Source organism: Ahaetulla prasina, chromosome 3 (genome assembly GCF_028640845.1).
Source record: "Ahaetulla prasina isolate Xishuangbanna chromosome 3, ASM2864084v1, whole genome shotgun sequence".
Classification (NCBI taxonomy): domain Eukaryota; kingdom Metazoa; phylum Chordata; class Lepidosauria; order Squamata; family Colubridae; genus Ahaetulla; species Ahaetulla prasina.
The window spans coordinates 217,138,931-217,161,353 of record NC_080541.1 but is presented as its reverse complement, the minus strand read 5'-3'; the positions used below and the strand labels follow the sequence as shown (position 1 = coordinate 217,161,353).

Sequence of the window (22,423 nt, the reverse complement as noted above, 5' to 3'; positions counted from 1 at the left end):
GGAGGCAAGGTTTAATTATTCCTGGAGCAGGGAGTAAATAAATCCCAGCGAACTCCATTTTTGAGATGGAAGTCTCGACACCAGTCTCTGCTGCATTAACAACCACCGTTTCTGCAATACTAGTTGGTTATCTAGCAAAGTTCCAAACAGGTGTATATATACACCTTTCTAGGGATTGAAGGTTTAGACCAGACTCTGCAGATGTGAAATTTTGCCAACCAATGATATTTGGACGGAGGTGGGCTTCAAAAATTTTAGCAAGGGGTTCTGTGCCTGGTTGCTGGGTGGGCGTGGCCATGGTGGGCAGGGCCTAGTCCGGAGTGGGGTGTTTTTGCCCTCCCTGGACTCTGGAGGCTTTCCTCGAGCCTACGGGAAGGTGAAAACAGCCTCCCCAGGCTCCGGAGGCCCTCTGGAGGCCAGAAATGGGAAGCTTGTTTCCCGCCTTCCCAAACTTCTGGTAGGCCCATTTTTCACCCTCCCTGAGCCTCCGCACACGCCCTGCACTTACCTGCATCCAAACGGGCCACATGGGGACACCTGGGAAGGGAGGGGAGGGGTGGGCGGGGCCAGCCAGAAGTGGGATTTGGGGATTCTCTGAATTGCATAGAATCTTAGCTAGAAGTTCTCCTGAACCCCTGCGAACCCCCAGCAGCCCACCCCTGTATTTGGAATCTTTTAAGGTAAATGTGATGGTGGGGGGGAAGGAAGTCATTGGGAACCATATCAGTTTACTGTCTTTATTTGTTAAGTTAGTTAGTTGCTCAGATTTATAGCTTGCCCAGTTCCCAATAGATGTTCTGTCTCCTTCCCCACTTCAACCTACGAGCTGGCCTTCAGCCAGTGGATTCATAGCTCTTATCAGTCCTGGCAGAGAAATGGCAGCTGCCTGCCAAAGTTCAAACAAATGACTCACGTAGCAAGACTTTCAGCTCTTTTTGAAATGGTTCAGCTAAACTTTTGCTTTCCGTGGAGTGAGAGCAGTCCCAAAGCTCCTTATATATCCTGTGGGGTGGGGCTCCTGCCCCACCCTTCCTTTTGATGATGCTGCCTCTCTAATCTTCTGAAGCGCGGGTCAAGCCAAGCTTGATTATTATTATCAGCTGGGTCTGAAGACGTAGCCTGGGGAAGGGAGGAATCAGGGGATGACGGCCTCATTACGTCCTCCGACTGGTCTGGTTCTGGCTCCTGGAGCCGAGCCAAAGGAATCGGTGTTCCCGAGGTAAGCCTTACCGGCCCTTCCCCCTCACTTTCTGAATCACTTTCAGGCATAGGGCCAGGTTCGGGGGCTGGAGTCACAACAATATATTAGACCAGTGTTCCCCAAACTTTCCAGCTCTGCAGCCTTGTGGGGTGAGGAGAGGGGATGGTTCCAATTGAGTGGTGGACAGATATGCATGTGTGTACAGCTCCATTTGCACAAGCAGCGGGCATGAGCACCCGCTGCTTGTGCAAATGGAAGTGCACAGACTCTAGTCAGCTGCTCATGCTGGTTCACCTCCCACTTTCACTGCCCAGTTCTAAACAGCTCAAGATGTGGGAGTGGGCTATGGCCCAGGGGGTTGGGGGACCTCTGTTCTAGACAGCTTACATAAAATGAGAGCAGATCCAGAGCATTTATAATATGAAACAAGAAATGAAATGAATTCACTCAGGCTGCGCAAAGCATTTGAATGAGGTGCTTCACAACAGGCAAACCCTTGAATTCAGGTCTATTGGAGATTTGTAAGGTTTCCATATCAGGACTATGAACATCCAGATGGCCACTAATGTTGTCACCAAGATCCAAGTAGTGATTACTAAACACAATTCGGTCCTCAACAAACTTATTTTATTGAAACAGCTGAGAATTAATTCATTCTCAGCTTCGTCCAAAACAAAATTCTTAATAACCAGTCCGTCCAGCCTTATCACCAACCTTTGATGCCTTTGGCAACCTGCCAAAGGCAAAACCCCCACAAAGTTCAAGAGACGCCAGATTACTTTCCTACAAAGAACCCAATGGCTCGTTGCTGCTCTTTTAAGCCTTATGGGAGTGGCCAATCATCTTCTGGCCTTACTCCTGAGTTGTCTTTTTTTCTTCAGTTGCTCTTGCCTTCTGGCAGCTCTTTGCAGGTGTGCACTAGGAACAGGCTCCTCCTGTTCCTCTGCCTCTCAGCTGACTGCCTCTCTGCTGTCAGCCGGAGTCCATGGATCACTCCCAGATGGCTCTGGCCCCATATCTGCCTCCAATGCCCTCGTCTGGGCCTTCCCCTGACTCCAGGACTGGCCCATTGTCCTCCCCAGCCTCCTCACTGTCCAACTCCACTGCCAGCTCCACAGGCTGCTTGTGGACCACAACAACTCAATGGCAGCGAGAATAAATAAAGGTAAGTCAATTTATGACTGTTCAAAGTTTTGACAGACTGACCTGAGGGGTTACTTATAAACAGTGGTGGGATTCAAATAATTTAACAACCATTTCTCCCAGGGTCAAGTTGGCTGTCATGGGAGGCGTGGCCCATCCCTGTCCTCCAGCTCCACCACACATGCTGGATGACCTTCCCGCAATGGCCAACCTGACCCTGGGCAATCTGGTTGTTAAATTATCCTCCCCTGCTATCAGTGGATCCTGGGCACTGTGCTGCAATGGAGAAATGGGAACAGAAGCAGACAGCATGCGGGAAGGAGGAGGAGCAGGGAGAAGAAGTTGAAGTTTTCATATCAAATGACCTAAGTGCCAAAGCCCACTGCAACTACATAGCAAAGAAGGCTTTAAGAGTTGTAAACCTAATTTTACGCAGCTTCTGTTCCAAAAACTCTACACTACTAACCAGAGCATACAAAACATTTGCCAGACCTATTCTTGAATACAGCTCACCTGTCTGGAACCCATACCACATCTCTGACATTAATACAATCGAACGCGTCCAGAAATATTTTACAAGAAGAGTTCTCCGCTCCTCTGAAAACAACAAAATACCTTATACCACCAGACTTGAAATCCTGGATTTAGAAAATTTAGAACTCCGCCGACTCCGACATGACCTGTGTTTAACACACAGAATCATCTATTGCAATATCCTTCCTGTAAAAGACTACTTCAGCTTCAATCACAATAATACAAGAGCAAACAATAGATTCAAACTTAATGTCAACCGCTTCAAACTTGATTGCAGAAAATATGACTTCTGTAACAGAGTTGTTAACGCTTGGAACTCACTACCTGACTCTATAGTCTCTACTCAAAATCCCAAAAACTTCAAACAAAAACTGTCTACTATTGACTTCACCCCATTCCTAAGAGGACTATAAGGGGTGTGCATAAGAGCACAAAAGTGCCTACTGTTCCTGTCCTATTGTGCCCTTTCATTATATCAAATTAATATAGTTATTGCATACTTTCACTTACATATATGTTTTTCTTTTATGATGTCTTGTTGTTTTATGCTGATGTTTACGTATACTGTTGTGACAAAAGAAAGAAAGAAAGAAAGAGCAAAAGCAGCCTTCTCATCCCCTTACGTTGGCCGCTCTGTTGTCTGTTTCTTCACTGCAGTGCAGTGCCTAGGATCCATTTCCATAGAGGTGGGGGGGGGCGGTAATTTATTTAATCGATGCAAACCGGCTGAATCCCACCACTGCTTATGACCCAGATTCAATGTCCGGACAGTCGTCCTCTCAATCACATGATCGCACTAAGGACACTCAGCAACCTGGCTGCTTTTATCACCATTGATGGTGTCCTATAGTCACATGATTGTGTTTTATGATGGTTTTACTGAAAACAGGCATTTGTTTCCAGTTTTTGGCAAAAATGTGCCCACCATAATCCATTGGTTCACTTAACGACTGCAATGTTCATTTCATGACTGGATTTGCTTGCTGTCCATGGTGATTTATTTAATGGCCACCACAAAAAAAAAAAAGGTCACTAAATCGGGCTGGTCACATGGCCCGCTTCTTTTTATGAACATAAAAGTTGCAATCGTAATAGGTAGGCTTCATTGTGGTCATAACTTGAGGAATACCTATACTACACTGTAGAACAGGGGTGTCAAACTCGTGGCCCGCAGGCTGTATGCATCATGCTCTCGCAATGCCCATGCCCGGTTTAGCAAAGGGGAAAAAAGTCACAATATGTCATGTGACAATGCCATGACGACGCATGTTTGATACCCATGCCATAGTAGCAGAGGTGGGATTCAGTTACCTTCCCTACTGGTTCACAAATGTGAGTGTGCGTGCTCACTACACTTGCACGTGCCACCTTCCACACATGCTTAGCCTTCTGTGCATGCTCTTTGCTCCCGCATGCGCTTTTCGCACATACACATAGCCTCCTAAACGTGGGTAAGTAGGATGTCATTACGTTCGTACAGGTGGGCAGGGCCTACCGGTTCACCCAAACCGGACCGAACCGGCTGAATACCACCACCGCATAGAAGATTCTTGGAGCCATTTTTGGTTGTACAAGAGTATTGCAGCCCACATTGTGATAGTCCTCACAAAGGACATCTCGTTCAATTATTAAAGCAGCTATATGTTTTCCAAGGCTCAAACAGCTGCTCTAAACATATTGCCCACCGTTTTATAATTGTATGAATAACCACTTTGAGTTTTTTTCTTAGCAGGGGTGTCCACAGGCTATGGTCACCAGAGTCAAGATGGCAGCTCCTCCCCCCGCCCCAGTCCAATCAAATTCTGCTTGTTTTTGGTTTTATGTGTATCACAAGCGACCCTTGCAAAAGATGTCACAATGTGAAAATTAAAATTAAAAAAACACAACCGATAGGTGCCCTTCTATATTGCAAAGCATCTTATTCCAATGCTTTTGCACAGCCCTAAAACACACGTCTCCATATTCTCCCTGTGTTGTTGTTTTTTTTCCTGCTGGATGTGCCGATGCTAAATATTGTCCAAATATTTCTGAAGAGGAAGACAATCATCAAATATTTTGCTGGTTTGGCAGCCCATTGTATTTGATTCCAGTCTTGAGGCCTGCCTGACACCATTTGACAGGTGACATGGTGTTTTAGTAACAGGCAATAGCCGGCGATTGCTCCACCACAATATTTAGTATTTTACTCGTGTTTAATGTTTGACAAGATCTCCTATTTGGACTTGCGTCTTTTCAACAAGAGGCAGCTTCCACATGTTGCAGAGCCAGCAATTTTAAAAACTAAAGGTCTTGCCATATTTTTTTTTCCCCTGATGCAGCAGTGTTCAGCTATTTAAAAACCAAATGAATAATACAGGCTAACTGAATTCACAGAAAGGAAGGATCTCCTTCTACTCAACGCTCATGAGATTATAACATGCACCAGAACTACAATTTTCCAAGCATGAAAAACTGAGACACTCGATAACAAAAGTTAAAAATCTGCCAATCATTTCATTCCGGCTTTTCCCCTGCCTCTCCAATCTTCTTCTTCTCCTTCTCCCTTTCCCCCTCCTTCTCCTTCTCCCTCTCCCACTCCTTCTCCTCCTCCTCCTTCTTCTGCTTCTCCTTTGCCTTCTCCTCCCTCTCCCCCTCCTCTTCCACCTCCTCCTCCTCCAGATTGTTATCTCACTGTGGGAAGCCCCCCCCCCACAGACATTTTCCAGGCTTGGATCTAGACCTGGATTTTTCTTCCAACATCACCTCTGTGGCTCAGACTGGTAAGACAGTCTGTTATTAACAGCAGCTGCTTGCAATTACTGCAGGTTCAAGCCCCACCAGGCCCAAGGTTGACTCAGCCTTCCATCCTTTATAAGGTAGGTAAAATGAGGACCCAGATTGTTGGGGGCAATAAGTTAACTTTGTATATAATATACAAATGGATGAAGACTATTGCTTGACATAGTGTAAGCCGCCCTGAATCTTCGGAGAAGGGCGGGATATAAATGCAAATAAAAAAAATTGTTTTATCAGTAACTCAAGAGAGTGAACATATATAATACTCCTTCCTATTTTTCTCACAACAACAACCCTGGAATGTGGGTTGGACTGAGAGAAAGTGATTGGCCCAATGTCACCCAGTCAGCTTTCATGCCTAAGGCAGGACTAGAATTCATGGCTCCATGTGATTGGCCCAAAGTCACCCAACCAGCTTTTATGCCAAAGGCAGGACTAGACACACCCAATTCCTGCAACCGTTCTTCATAGGTTTTAGCCTCCAGTCCCCTAATCATCTTTGTTGCTCTTCTCTGCACTTTTTCTAGAGTCTCAACATCTTTTTTACATTGTGGTGACCAAAACTGGATGCAGCATTCGAGGTGTGACCTTACCAAGGCATTATAAAATGGCATTAACAGTTCACAGAAAGTCCTCAAGTTATGATCATAATGGAACCTGACCATTACAGCTATAAGTCATCAATCAGGTCACCCATCATTCTCGGCTACCAAGGAAGAGGTTTTCAGCGTCCATACCACAAACCACAAACTGGACTAGCAGATCGTTTCTCTGCCATTTTCCAATACTGTGATTGCCTTGGCAGTCACGCTTCATTTATTTTCAGGTTTATTTCTGAGCTCGCATGATACATTGATCCAGAAGCAAATCGAAGCGGCTAAGTTTGCCATGCAAAGTAAGTCAAGGATGATCAGGAGAGAATTATTCGAGATTAAAAGGAAGCAACGTTAGCCTGTTGTGTAAATAATACACTGACTTGGTTCAGTATGAAAACATTAGTCCAGTGTCGGCGAACCTGTGGTACGTGTGCCAGAAGCAGCCTGCAAAACCATCCCGCGAAGAATGCACGGCCTTGCTGGGTCCTCTTCCGCATTTCTGTGATCACACACACGGCGGTCAGCTGACTATTGCCTGGGCAGGAGTGGCGGAACCTGGAAGAATGGCATTCTGGCACACATGCGCAGGCCAGCACCCGACCTTCCGGGTTGTCGTTGCTGTCAGGCCTGGAAACCATACTAGGCCGTAGGTTTCCAGACACTGCCACATTTCTCCCCTGAGGGGAAGAAGGGGGGTTGATGGGTATGGTAACATTCTTCAAGCAGTCCAGGTGGGATTGTGTTCGCATCTGCAGAAGGAGTGGCAAGAAGAGGTTTCGAATAAAGTGGAAGAATGTTGGACCATGTGACCAGCAAAGGGGTGGGGGGGGATTCTTGGGGTTTGTATAACTGGGAAAAGAATCCGGAAGTTTTAGTTTTGGAATTTCACTCATCGTGTGCCAGTTTCCTTATGCTAGTAAAGAACTTTGAAAGACAATGGCTTCAGAGGTTTTTTCATGCAGAAGAGGTTTTTCTGGAACCTTGTCCTTATTCCAAAACTGAAACTTCCGGATTCTTTTCCCAGTTATACAAACCCCAAGAGTCCCACCCCCCTAAACCCTTTGCTGGTCACATGGTCCAACGCTCTTCCACTTTATTCGAAACCTCTTCTTGCCACTCCTTCTGCAGATGCGAACACAATCCGACCTTGACCACTTGAAGAATGTTACCATACCCCTCAACCCCCCTTCTTCCCCTCAGGGGAGAAATGTGGCAGCGTCTGGAAACCTACGGCCTAGTACGGTTTCCAGGCCTGACAGTTGCGCGCATGCGTGAAGGTCAGCTGTTTGTCGGACGTGCTTCCATGCTGGTATCCAGGTGTTTGGGTGCCAGCTTCCGCATGTGCGATGGACCACTGCTCTTTTGGGTATCGCCGCTCCTGCACGCACGAGGACCAGCAGGGCTGCGCATACTTCGCGGGATGGTTTCGTGTGCAACTTCTGGCATGCAGGCCAGCACACGGGAACATCAAAGGTTCGCCATCACGGCATTAGCTCTTTGAGGTTGGCCAGAACAGGAAACCAAGGTTCTCAATACAAATACTATTTTTATGAAAAGGTGGTCGTAACAAAATCTTGCAGATCTGAAAGGGCCTCTCCCCTTCCTGCCTTCACGTTCAGGGAGGGTCAAATCTGAGAGGCTTTCTCAAACTACACTCCTGCTTTGGACTCAGATTTCTCTTATCAGACCATTGTCCTGGTTGAGGCTCTTCTTCCTGTTCTTCTCAAAGTTCTTCTCACAGCCCATTAGAGCAACATGAAAGACACCAGTCTGTATCCACTGACCTTCAGAACATGCCAAAACATTGTGCTGATTGATGGGAGTGTGTTGGGATTTGGCCCAAAAGAAATCCGCTCTGCGAGGGTCATCAAAATCCTGCTGCTGTGGCAAAAAAACCTAGCAATTTTCATCCCAAAGCTGAGCTAAACTCCTCACACTTCCTACCTCAGCTGGCAAGAATATTGCTTAGAGCGCTAGAAGGGAAAAAATATATATGCAGATTTGCAGACGGAGCAACTTGGCTCAAACTGCGCTCCATCTTTAAAAACATTGGCAAGACACATCTATTCGATGCATCGATTTGTCAGATGGTTTCGAGGGACCGTCATGCCAAGTTATAGATACTGTGGATATTTAAAACTGTGCGTGTCCTTATCTGCTCTCATGGAGAGTTAATTGTTCAAACGGAGAAAGCAGGGAGTAGAAACCCCAGAGTAAAACATGAAAAGGGTATGGTATATTTATTTAGCATATGGCATATCATATATGGACTAGCAATATATATCCACATTTCACCTAGATTAGTAAAGCACAATAAAAGATACATGTTAAAAAGATCTCTGTTCAAATACCAATGTCTAGGCCAGTGTTGTGAATCTTTTTGGCACTGAGTGGCCAAACTGGAACTTGCATGCATGTGCGTGCATGTGCGCACGACGGAAGTGCTGGAAACCTGAAGACCAGCTGGTTGGTGCGCGCATGCCTGTTTTTTGCCCCCCCCAAACACCCCCAAAAACAGCCTGAAAACAGCCCCAAAAATGGCCCTTGGTCACAGAGTGGGCTCTGTGTGTTCGCCATCACAGGTCTAGACCAGTGGTCTCCAACCTTGGCAACTTTACGACTTATGGACTTCAACTCCCAGAATTTCTCAGCCAGTGCATGCTGGTTGCATAGCATGCTGGCTGAGGAATTCTGGCAGTCTCGGAGGCTGCAGCTAGTCCAGAATGCAGCTGCACGGGTAATAGTGGGAGCAACTCGTTGCTCCCATGTAACACCACTCCTGCGCAGTTTGCACTGGCTTCCTGTGGTCTTTCGGGTGCGCTTTAAAATTTTGGTTAACACCTTTAAAGCGCTCCATGGCTTAGGGCCCAGGTACTTACGGGACCGCCTGCTGTTACCCTATGCCTCCCACCGACCCGTACGCTCACACAGAAAGGGCCTTCTCAGGGTGCCATCCGCCAAACAATGTCGGCTGGCGGCCCCCAGGGGTAGGGCCTTCTCTGTTGGAGCTCCTACGCTTTGGAACAAACTTCCCCCTGGTTTACGTCAAGTGTCTGACCTTCGGACTTTTCTCCGTGAGCTGAAAATGCACCTATTTATTCAAGCGGGACTGGCCTAGAAGTTTTACTAAATTTTAACTGGGGTTATTTATATTTTAGGGTTTTAAACTGTTTAAACTGCCATCTTGTAATATGTTTTGTTTTAGTCTTGTTTTAAAGTGTATATTGTGGATTTTATTTGGCTGTACACCGCCCTGAGTCCTTCGGGAGAAGGGCGGTATAAAAATCGAATAAAATAAAATAAATAAATAAATAAATAAAGTCCAAAAGTCATAAAGTTGCCAAGGTTGGAGACCACTGGTCTAGACCATCTAAATGTCTGGGAAGATTCTCCAGTCATCCAGGTCATGAAGTTATGTCAAAAGTAGGTTTTCATTTTGAAAAGGCCACTCAATTTGAGTCTATGAGGTCTGTAAGGGGCTTGCATAAGAGCACCAGCGTCCCTACCATTCCTGTCGTAATGTTCCCCTTGATTGTATCCAATTTGTATGGTTATTTCATGCTTATTCTTATATATACTGTTGTGTTTGACAAAATAAATAAATAAAATAAATAAATAAAAATTTGATTTTTTTTGAGGAAGAAGACGTTTCACTTCCTATCCTGGAAGGTTCTTCGGTTCTATTGGATGCTGTGGGAGACGGAAAGACAATTATTGACAGCTGAAATTAGTTGGGAGGGAGTGGGGAATGATAGGCTCTGACAGCACAGGATGGTGTGGAAAGATTGTGTTTTCATTGTAGCCAACCAGTCTTAACACACTCTGAGTGCTGTTGTGATTACTTGTGGCTTGATCTGTGACCTCAGGGTCACCTGAATTAGAGGTGACTTGGAACAGCCAAAAGGACTACATTGTAAATTGAGGATAGGTGGTGTTTTAGTCCTCTGTTGAGGGAGAGGTGTTCAATTCTAACATAGATGGCCACTTTGACCCCTTTTTCAAACCAAAAGTCCTGTCTATCCAAAATGTGGACTTTGTGGTCATCAAAAGAGTGACCTCCCCATCATCATGTCAGGACCTATCATTCCTCCCCTCCCTCCAAACGAATCTCAACTGTCAATAACTGTCCTTCCATCTCCCACACCATCCAATACAACTGATGAAGCTTCCAGGATAGGAAGCAAAATGTTTTCTTCCTAAAAACAAACAAACAAACAAATAAACAAACAAACAAACAAACAAACAAACAAACAAAAACTAACAAAAACCACCAAGCCCAGTTGCCTTTTCAAAAATAGAAAACCAATTTCGATACATCTAAAGCCTTCTATGGGGTGCTATGAGGCACGGTTGCTCAGTGGCTAAGAAGCTGAGCTTGTTGATCGAAAGGTCAGCAGTTCAGCGGTTCGAATCCCTAGTGCCGTATAATGGGAGTGAGCTCCTGTTACTTGTCCCAGCTTCTGCCAACGTAGCAGTTCGAAAGCACATAAAAAAATGCAAGTAGAAAAAATAGGGACCACCTTTGGTGGGAAGGTAACAGCGTTCCGTGTGCCTTTGGTGTTGAGTCATGCCGGCCACATGACCACGGAGACATCTTCAGACCGCACTGGCTCTTCGGCTTTGAAACGGAGATGAGCACCGCCCCCTAGAGTCGGGAATGACTAGCACATATGTGCGAGGGGAACCTTTACCTTTAAGGCTTTCTAGTTTGCCTTGATTGTGGTGTGCCCTGAATAGCATGACAGCATGAACTAAATGGACTAGCAGCTACTACTCTGTAAATCTTTCTGGCTCTCAAAATACTTGGCAACAAAGGGAGTGGCAATTCTGGGAGGATGAAACTCACCCATTTCTGGCATGTGCTTATGTTTTCTTCCAAATTTTCATCTGGTGGGACTTTCTATAATGGCTTAGAGAAATTCAGATAAGGGCTTTTGAAAACAAGGGTGACTCAAGCTGCTATTCCCCCTAACCTCAGAGCTAGGCCCAGCTTCCTCAGCCTTCGCCTCTTTGGGACCATTAATTGCTAAGCCTAAATAAATAAGCTTAACTAAACGATGGTCAGAAAAATATAAATAGGTACTCTAGGACTGCCCTCTCTACATGAGTACCTCAGGGGTGTGGAATTCTAGCAATCCCAACCTTGGCTGGTGATGGTTGTTACTAAGAATTCTGGGAAATGAAGTCCACATCCCATTGAGGAAGGCAGTTCTATAATAGCGAATACTTTTTCCTCAAAAGCTTGAAAAGAGCTATGAGATGGACTAGAATGGAATGGATGCTCACAGCACACTAGAGTGACCAAAACGGAATTGGCTATGTCATGGTACAACATATTCTGGAATCTCGGCTATTGTCTGTGAACTATTTACTACTATTATTCGATGTAGATGGTTGGAGCGGCGCGGTGGCCTAGAGGTAAAGACACTTGCTTCCCACTTGGAAGGTTGGGAGTTCAACCCTAGGCAGCTTCAGATGTTTCTTTATCAGGGCGCAAAGAAAAAAAAATCTGCTGTGAACTTTGCATAGGCGTCAAGAAGGGCATCCAGACGATAAATGCCTAGCTCCATTCAATTGCCTCGACCGCACCCCAAAGAAAGGGATTAAGGATTGTAATCAGAAAAATAAAATAATTAGATGTAGACGGTTACCAAATCAGAAAGTCTCAAGACCTCAGCCTTCATTTTAAACCCCAAAGTTTTTCCTTTCAAAATAAATCACTATTTCTTACGTTAACAAACTAGGTAGGTGGTTAGCATATGCAACAACAACAACAACAACAACAACAACAACAACAACAACAACAATAATAATAATAATATTTTAATTTGTATACCGCCTCAGGGCGGTTAACAGCCAAATAAAACAACAACAACATTGCCTTACACAATGTAAGCCGCCCTGAGTCTTCGGAGAAGGGCGGGATATAAATTCAAATTTAAAAAAAACCAAAAAAAAAAACAAAGACACATACAATACAATCAAAACATATGCAATACAGATTAAAAACAATAACTAAAAAACTTATTTAAATTTGGCCCAACTAATTAAAATACATTTCAAAATGCTAAAAAACTTATAAAGTTAAAAACCCATAAAATCATCTAAAATTTTAAAATTTTAGGCCAGTCCTGCATGAGAAAATAGATATGTCTTAAGTTCGCGGCGAAAGGTCCGAAGGTCAGGAAGCTGTCGGAGTCCTGTGGGAAGCTCGTTCCATAGGGTGGGAGCCCCCACAGAGAAGGCTCTTCCCCTGGGGGCCGCCAGCCGGCATTGCTTGGCTGACGGCACCCTAAGGAGTCCCTCTCTGTGAGAGCGCACGGGTCGGTGGGAGGCACACAGTGGCAGTAGAAAATAGATAGATATCTAATTGATTTCAAATCTAATATCAGCAGCTAGACTATTGGTAGCGCAATATTGGAAGAAGGAACATTTGCCTACTATTGAATATGTATGAATAGAATGCAAGAATTGTATCTGTATTTCTTTTTTGTAAAAGGGGAGTTAAGGTTCCAGGGGAGGATGGGAGTTTATGGATAGTTAGCGTATTTTAGCTTATGATTGTTAGATGTTATATCCTGTATGTTGCTCTGGAAAGTCCGGCGGGGTGGAGAATTGGGAGAGGGTGGGAGGTAGAAGGGGGGAGAGGTTGAGGGGGGGTGGAGGGAGGAGGAGGGGAAATATTTGTAAAGACTTTATAAAACTTTTTAATAAAAAAAATCAGTATTTCTCTCTCCTCATGCATTCCCTCCTTTGCAAGTTTGGTCTGAGCAGAAAACTGCATATTTTCATGCTTCAAATGATGGTTGAGTGTTAAAGCTGTCTTCTCTCGCACGCCAAGAGCGCTTTCCCTGCATGCTACACCCACTTTTTAGCAGATATTACAGGTTATCAGAATACCCTGCTGGGAGGATGATTGCCTTGGCAACTTTTCACATCTCGACGGTGCCTCCAGAGAGCTGCACGAGGTCAACGTTTCCCTCTGCCAGTCCTACACACCGCCGAGCCGCAGTTATCGGATGATGATCTTTTGTCTTATGATAGTAATTGTCCATCATTTGTTTCACATCAAGGTTTTGCCATTAAAGGTTGTCCAGGATGAGCAGAATTTCTATTGCTCTGTCAATCACAGCCTAGCTACAGAGGCCTGTACACAATTTTCACCAAGCAGATCAGCTGATAGTGTGGCTCACTTTCGCTTGAGATTAACCCTGACTGTAGAGTTGCCTTAAATCCAAATTAAAATATGGACCTACGCAAGGTGAGTTTGGCCCACTTGAGCTGGTAAATGTAGCCCAAGGTCTTAAGGTGAATAACTCTTCTACTCTGACGGGCTACAACATCAGAAATTCCTAGTCTCTCAATATTTTTTTCTTTCTTTCTGCAGTAAATTCTTATTTTTTAAGAAACCCTTTGCATAGAGGTAGTCCTGGATTTGCAATAGTTCATTTTGTGACCGGTTTAACTTACAACAGTACTGAAAAAAAAAGTGACTTATGACCATTTTCAGACTTACAACCGTTGCAGCATTCCCAGGGTCACGTGACCCAAATTCAGACGTGTGGCCACCGACTCATATTTATGACATTTGCAGTACTCTGGGGTCATGTGATCTCTTTTTGTGACCTTCTGACAAGCAAAGTCAAATTTGCAGATGACACCAAGCTGGCAGGAATAGCCAACACTCCAGAAGATAGGCTCAAGTTACAGAAAGATCTTGACAGACTTGAACATTGGGCGCTATCTAACAAAATGAAATTCAACAGTGAAAAAAGTAAGGTTCTACATTTAGGCCAAAAAAACAAAATGCACCAGTACCGTATATGTGGTACCTTGCTCAATAGTAGTACCTGTGAGAGGGATCTTGGAGTCCTAGTGGATAACCATCTAGATATGAGCCAGCAGTGTGCAGCAGCTGTTAAAAAAGCCAACACAGTTCTGGGCTGCATAAACAGAGGGATAGAATCAAGATCACGTGAAGTGCTAGTACCACTTTATAATGCCTTGGTAAGGCCACACTTGGAATATTGCATCCAGTTTTGGTCACGATGTAAAAAGATGTTGAGACTCTAGAAAGAGTGCAGAGAAGAGCAACAAAGATGATTAGGGGACTGGAGGATAAAACATATGAAGAACGGTTGCAGGAACTGGGTATGTCTAGTTTAACAAAAAGAAGGATTAGGGGAGACATGATAGCAGTGTTCCAATATCTCAGGGGCTGCCACAGAGAAGTGGGAGTTGGGCTGTTCTCCAGAGCACCTGAGGGTAGAACAAGAAGCAATGGGTGGAAACTGATCAAAGAAAGAAGCAACTTAGAACTAAGGAGAAATTTCCTGACAGTTAGAACAATTAATCAGTGGAACAACTTGCCTGCAGAAGTTGTAAATGCTCCAACACTGGAAATTTTTAAGAAAATGTTGGATAACCATCTGACTGAGATGGTGTAGGGTTTCCTGCCTGGGCAGGGGGTTGGACTAGAAGGCCTCCAAGGTCCCTTCCAACTCTGATGTTATGTTATGTTATGTTAAAGTCAATGCGATAGCCAGATTGACTTAACACCTGCATTACTAACTTAAACAACTGCAACAATTCACTTAACGACCATGACAAGAAAGGTCGTAAAATGGGGCAACACTCACTTAACAACAGTCTTTCTGAGCAACAGAGATTTTGGGCTCAATTGTGGTCGTAGTTGAGGGCTACCCGTATACATTTCATCGTGGCAGGCTGCTATAAAAACAGTTGTTAAAAAAATAAATTTTGGTGTTCAGATTGGTGGGTGGCTTCCCGTGCCACACTTAAAATACTTAACGGTAGAAATGGGGCAGGGAAAAAAAAATCCTAACAGACTTCATGGCGTCACTGGAAAACTTCTTGCTAAAAAAATAATAATTGGGGTACTAAAAAGGTTCTTCTTTTCAAGTACAGTATAGAATATAGCAAATGTTGTGACCCAGGCCCAAGTAAGTAGTAGGTAACTCAGTCAGTGTAAAAAGAAAAAAACTTTATTAGAACAGCTGAGAATTAACTCATTCTCAGCATAGTCCAACTAAATTAAAGCAAATTCCTCCCAACACAATTCCTCAGTCCTATCACCAACCTTGGTTCAATTAGGCAAACTGCCAAAGGCCTTTCTTGGGAAAAGTTCAGAAGACACCGATACAAAACAAATGCAACAAGACAAAGCTATCAGCGTTGTTTTCTGGCAAAGAGCCCAAGCGTTGTTGCTGGTCTTTTAAACCTTACGGAAGGGGCCAATCATCTCTTGGCCTTAATGCTGAATCATCCTCTTTACTTTAGCTGCTCTTGCATTCTGGCAGCTCTTCTCATGCATGTATTATGAACAGGCTCCTCCTGTTCCTCTGCCTCACTATTGTCAGCCTCTGGAGGTTCTGGAGTCCACACATCAGTCCCCGATGGCCCTGGCCCCATCTCTGCCTCCGATGCAGAGCCCTCATCCGGGCCTTCCTCAGCCTCCAGGACTGGCCCACACTCTTCCTCAGCCTCATCGCTGTCTGATTCCCTTGCCAGCTGGTGGACCACAACAGCAAAGGGTTTTTTTCCCCGGAGTTTAGAATTTAGTATTTTTGGGGATGGAATGGGGCTAAACCTAAAGGGAGTGACTCTTTACCTAGGTTCATGTGACACCCTCAGCCAATCACATTTTAGCTAACTCATTACAACCCAATGCTCAGTTTATGTCTCAACATGAACCCCCCAAATTAGATTGAGTGAACCATGGTTGACTTACTCTTGATAAGACTGTTTTGTCATGTTACTAGGTAATCTGCCAATGTTCCAGCTTCAGAAATAAACTTATTGTATCTTTCTTTGGGGGTATCATTTCATTTCCCGCCAACCACCCCATCCCAATAACATCCTCATATATGAAACTTTTAAAGTAGTAGGTTTAAACCACCGGTACACTAAATAGAAAATCTCCAAGATCTTTTCCAATCCTACGGTTCTAAATTAGTGGCAGAGAGTTAAAATAGAAAAATGCCTGCCTCCCTGTGGGGAAAATCTATAAAAATCTAATAAATGAAATGAAATGAAAGGGACATGCATCCCATGTTCTATCAGGATAAAGCTGGAAGGCACCTGGAGATCATCTAGTCCAGCACCCTGCCTACCTATCACCCACCCACCCACCCACCCACCCAACAACCCGTCTGTCTGTCTGTCTGTCTGTCTGTCTGTCTGTCTGTCTGTCTATCTATCTATCTATCTATCTATCTATCTATCTATCTATCTATCTATCTATCTATCTATCATCTATCTACTGTGTTTCCCTGAAAATAAGACCTGATCTTATATTTTGGGGGGCTCCAAAATAAGCATGAGGGCTTATTTAAGGAGGGGATGTCTTTTTCCCCTCATGCACGGGAGGCCCATTTCTTCTGCTTGCTCATGGCCACAATGGGGCAGGAGGCTACACCATGTGCTAGTGTCTCCACTGCAAGGCAGGGGAGCTTCCCCATGCGCCCTGCACCGGCTTACTTTAGGGCCCCAACAACCAGGCCATCCATGCCCCAACACCACTTTGCCTCGTGGCTGTGGCACCAGCACATTGCTCGGCCTCCTGCTCTGATGCAGCCGTAAGCAAGCAGAAGATGTGGGCCGGTGGCCACATGGGCTCCTGAGGCCTATGGTTGTTGGTGCTATTGCCGGAAGGCAGTTGTCAGGGCGTGGATGGCCTGGCTGCAGAGGCCCTGAGAGAAGCTGCTGTGGGGCATGTGGGACAGCCCACTTCCCTTGCCTCACCTCATGTCAGCGGCACCACGAGCAACCAGATGGAATGGATGGGTGGCTTGCTGCATAGATTCTTAAGTGGGGCTTATTTTGGGGATAGGGCTTAGGCACACATGTAAAAATCAGGCTAGAGATTATTTTGGGGGTTAGGTCTTATTTTCAGGGAAACATGGTATCTATCTGTCTGTCTGCCTGTCTAGCTATCTAGCCATCATCAAATCTAGCTATCTAGCTATCTCATCTGTCTAAATTCATGTTCATTGCATTGACGACTCTACCTAATCATCTCCACCTCTGCTATCTCCTTCCCCCTTTGCCTTCCCCCTTTCAAAATATCAGGGTCTTGTCCTCTTGGGGACATCTTCCCCTATTGCAAATAAAACTTTTCCAGTCTGTTCGGAGGCCTAGCAGGCTTTTGATTGCGGCAAAAAGACCAACGTACGCACTGGACTATGGTGACTGTCTAAATGCTTTATTTCAATATTTATTTAAAATCAACCCTGTTCCGTGAGTCCCCGTAGCTCTAGAATATTAATGGCTGAAGCTCACGGCTATCAGTTATTATTCATTTGTTGCATGCTTTATGTTTATTTTACAGCAACTAAAAATGAAGCGCAGATTAATTATATGCAAAGTGTCCACATGAATCATTCATGGTGTGCTGTTTTGCATACCTCATTCTTTTGGAAGTGTATAATTTTACCCTCTGACAATAGGAACGTTTTACCCCCATCTCTCCCCACCCTGTATTTCCATTTAGATCACAGGTTCATTTAAATCACACATTGCTATCAGATTTTGCCTAACAGCTGCTTCTTCTATCACTTCCGCCTATGTTTTAGAAAGACAGGCACTGCTATGTTATCTCCCCCCACCTCCGTTACAGTTGAGGGCTTTTCACACATTACAGAAACACAAATCTAGGTCTACCACCAACTGTATGCTCAACAGGGAGCTGCAAGCCAGCATGATTCCCTGGTGAGCATACTTAGCAGTTTTTAGTTGACCTTGGATTTTATATGCTTTTTTTTTAAAGCATTCTGTGCTTTGATTTAATTGCAACTGTATTTTTGGTTTGCTATTAGATGCTTGGAACGGAAAGGGAATTATAACCACATAAACATATTTAAAGGCGTATTCCCTCAAAGGGGTACTGTGGGAGGTGGCTTTGTCATACTTGCTGGAGGAAGGGGTGCTTTTAAAACTTCAAAGTATCTGCTTGTTCGTCTCTGCCTCCAGTAGCTGAGATTCAGAAAGATTTCTATGCATGCAATAGCAATAGCACTTAGACTTATATACCGCTTTACAGTGCTTTACAGCCCTCTGTAAGTGGTTTACAGAGTCAGCATGTTGCCCCTCCCAACAATCTGAGTCCTCATTTTACCCACTTCGGAAGGATGGAAGCAGGGGTGGGATTCTACTGGTTCGGACCGGTTTGGGAAAACTGGTAGCTCCGGCGATCAGCTGGGAGCGAACCGGTTCGCTCCGACAATCAGATGGGCCCACTTGCCCGTCCGTGCTATTTTCCTACCTTTGTCTTCTCAGTTGATTTGCGTGGCAGAGCAGATTGTCGCACCTCAGCTGTGTTTCTCCTCTGAAGAAACACAGAAGTGAAGATTTCTTCAAACTGTGCACGTGCCAGCAGCGCGCAATCACCAAACCGGTTGTTAAACTGGGAGGATCCCACCACTGGATGGAAGGCTGAGTCAACCTTGAGCCTGGTGAGATTAGATCTGCCAAATTGCAGGCAGCAGAAGTCACCTGCAGTACTGCATTCTAATCACTGCGTCACCACGGTTCCTTCTCCCCTCCCTCCCTTCCTCCCTTCTTTTATCAAAATATTCCTTCCTTCCTTCCTTCCTTCCTTCCTTCCTTCCTTCCTTCCTTCCTTCCTTCCTTCCTTCCTTCCTTCCTTCTTCCTTCCTTCCTTCCTTCTTTCCTCCTCTCCCTCTCCTCTCTTGCCTTGCCTTGCCTTGCCTTGCCTTGCCTTGCCTTCCTCTCATTCATGGAGTCACCCAGCTTGGCAACCTTCATGTGAAGTAGGACATGTTGTTAGTGGCTGCACATTTTACAGGCTTGTTTATTCAGGAGTTCCAGGCAGATCCTGGTCGATCGGAGAACACCTTGTCGTGTCCCACTCCTCCGCTGACGGCTGGGTCCGGGAAATCCGAATCAGGCTTGCCTCTGCAGCTCTGCCCAAAGTCCTAGCAAAGTCCTCAGAGCAGGCAGGAGACCAGTAAGTGACTTCAGCAAGATAAGTTTGACTTTTGCCTGACTCAGAGACTGCCAGAAAGTAGCTCCTTTATATAGGCCATGGGGTGTGGCTCCATGACTCAGCACTCATTAAGGCCTGCCCCTCCCTTCCCTCTGTTGCCTCCGCCTCTCCAATCTTCTGATGCGAGGGTCACTCCAATCAGCTGTTCTTGGGAGTAAACCCTCCTCAGGCTCACCTGCTGTGGATGAGGGGGAGGGGTCTAGCTGCTCCGTTTGCCTGGGCATGGAGTCAGGGCTGGGGCAGGGAGATGCTCCTTCTTCTGCAGTTTGTGGGGGCATGGAGCCAGGACTTGGGCCGGAAGGCATACATTCCTCAGTGTTGGGGAGCAGGTAAGAAGGCCCCGGCTGCTCTGAGGGCAGGCAAGACACAACACTCCTCATGTGGAGAAACCGCAGTCTATTGATACATCAAACTGAGTTGGAAAAAAGCTGAAACTTCCTGAACTCATCTGGATGCTCATGGGGCTAACATGAAACTGTCTCCTAAAAGAAGCCCTTCCAGACATTGGCTTTCCGCTCACATTATCCCGAATGATCCAGACCATCGTTTAACCCACTGGAGTGGTTTAAAGAAGTGGTGATGTAACCCAATCCAACCCAGCTTCATCGATCTTACCCAATGTTGTCTGCCTGGCAGCTCTTCAAGAGTCTTGAGGGTATTTCCAATTATTGAAGATGACCTTGAAGAAGGAATTTAGCAACTGTTACAGAAACACCAGTTTAGCCTGGAAAGGAGGAAGGTGTTCCAGTCAGCAATAAATGTACATATTGCCTTTTCCTTAATCAAAGAAGTCAAATTGGCCATCTCAGCAAGTTTTATCATTTTTGCCAAGAAACTCTGTCAAGCTTTCAAGATTCTGTTATTATACCCTTTAACAATCAAATAGTGTTTCTGTAGTTCTTGCTGCGTCTGCCTTCTGATCTGTCCTCCCCATCCCCCTGCGCTGACAATTACTAGCTTTAGAAATGCCACCCTAAAGTTACCTTTTATTCCTGATAAATACAAGCAGCCATCTATTTTTTTTCCTTGCATTTTTATTTTTACTCCTCTCGTCTGTATTACTGGGGTTTCTTGGTTGCCCCATGTGGCAGGCACATGAGGGGGGCGGGGCGGGGCTTGAACTCCCCACAGTGTTTTAATGCATGAAAAGATTGAGAACATCAGCCCAAAACTGAACATAATTAAAATAATAACAGAGTTGGAAGGCACCTTGGAAGCCTTCCAGTCCAACCCCCTGCCCAGGCAGGAAACCCTACTCCATTTCCGACAAATGGCTATCCAACATTTTCTTAAAAATTTCCAGTGTTGGAGCATTCACAACTTCTGGAGGCAAGTTGTTCCACTTATTGATTGTTCTAACTGTCAGGAAATTTCTCCTTAGTTCTAAGTTGCTTCTCTCCTTGGTTAGTTTCCACCCATTGCTTCTTGTCCTGCCGTCAGGTGCTTTGGAGAATAGCTTCACTCCCTCTTCTTTGTGGCAGCCCCTGAGATATTGGAACACTGCTATCATGTCACCCCTAGTCCTTCTTTTCATTAAATTAGGCATACCCAGTTCCTGCAACCGTTCTTCATATGTTTTAGCCTCCAGTCCCCTAATCATCTTGGTTGCTCTTCTCTGCACTCTTTCTAGAGTCTCCACATCTTTTTTACATCGTGGCAACCAAAATTGAATACAGTATTCCAAGTGTGGCCTTACCAAGGCATTATTAAGTGGTATTAACACTTCACGTGATCTTGATTCTATCCCTCTGTTTATGCAGTGCAGAACTGTGTTGGCTTTTTTGGCAGCTGCTACACACTGCTGGCTCATTCCAAAAAGAGTTTGTAAAAAACATATTTTATAAAAAGTAAAATGGCCTATGGCACACGTGTCAGAATTAGCACACAGAGCCTTCTCTCCGGGTACCGCAGCCATTGCCCATTGCTCTTCCGGTTTCCAGCTCTCCAGGCATGCTAGCTATTGCCCGTTGCTGTTCCGGTTTCCAGCCAGCTGGTCTTCGTGCATACAGGAGCACCAGCAACTGGAAGAGCAGCTCCCTGCTGCACATGCATGCACTGGGAAGCTGAGTTTCCAGTTTCCGGCACACACATGCGCACTCACCAGCTGGTTTTTGTGTGCGCATGTGCACCAGAAAACAGAAGACCAGATGACCAAGGAGCTGCTCTCCTGATTTCTGGTGCTCCCCTGTGCATGCGCGCTACCGTATTGGTACTTGGTGCTGAAAAGGTTTGCAAACACTGGTCTATGAGAATCACTTTTCAATTCGTCAGGAAACAAGTGCAAAGTGATGGCTAATTTATTAGCTGGGAGTGGGCATCTGATCTCATGTACAAAGGCAAGCAGGCTAGACAGACAATGACAATAGGACAGCATCTTGGGCAGGGGTGAAATCCAGCAGGTTCTGGAGAACCAGTAGCGGAAATTTTGAGTAGTTTGGAAAACCGCCAAATATCACCTCTGGGGTGGGAATGGAGATTTTGCAATATCCTTCCCCTGGAGTGGGGAGGGAATGGAGATTTTGCAGTATCCTTCCCCTGGAATAGAGTTGGAATGGAGATTTTGTAGTATCCTTCCCCTGCCACACTCACCACGCCCACCAAGCCACACCCACAGAACTGGTAGTAAAAAAAAAATGGATTTCACCACTGATCTTGGGTAGCACTTGGAAGCCGACTAATTTAGAGAGAACTTTTTCCAGCTCTCTCCTCTAATATTTTGCATTCCTTCCCCAACATCTGCTGCCCAAGTTAACTCACCTCACCCCACTTCTCCATATGAAGAATGGTTGCAGGAATTGGGTTGTCTAGTCTAGTGAAAAGAAGAACTAGGGTTGACAAGTTAGCAGTGTTCCAATACTTGAGGGCTTGCACAAAGAAGAGAGGGTCAACCTATTTTCCAAAGTATCCGAAGGCAAGACAAGAAACAATAGATGGAAACTGAGCAAAGAGAAAAGCAATCTAGAACCAAGGAGAAATTTCTTGACGTTAAGACCTACCAACCAGTGGAACAGCTTGCCTTCAGAAGTTGCGGGTACTGGAAACTTTTAGGAAAGGACTGGACAACCATTTGTTCAAAATGGTGTACAGTTTTCTGCCTCAACAGGGAGTTAGACTAGAAGACTTTCAAGGTCCTTTCCAGCTCTGTCA

At 45.2% G+C, this 22,423-nt stretch overlaps 1 protein-coding gene across 1 annotated transcript in view; it reads right to left on the bottom strand.

The window, feature by feature from the left end:
- CDH4 (cadherin 4) overlaps positions 1-21,228 on the bottom strand; it is a 536,732-nt gene extending 515,504 nt beyond the window's left edge. Inside the window, exon 1 of the mRNA XM_058176710.1 lies at positions 21,183-21,228. Within this exon, the coding sequence (XP_058032693.1) occupies positions 21,183-21,228 (46 nt within the window). The remainder of the gene's footprint in view (positions 1-21,182) is intronic.
- Positions 21,229-22,423: the final 1,195 nt, after the last annotated feature.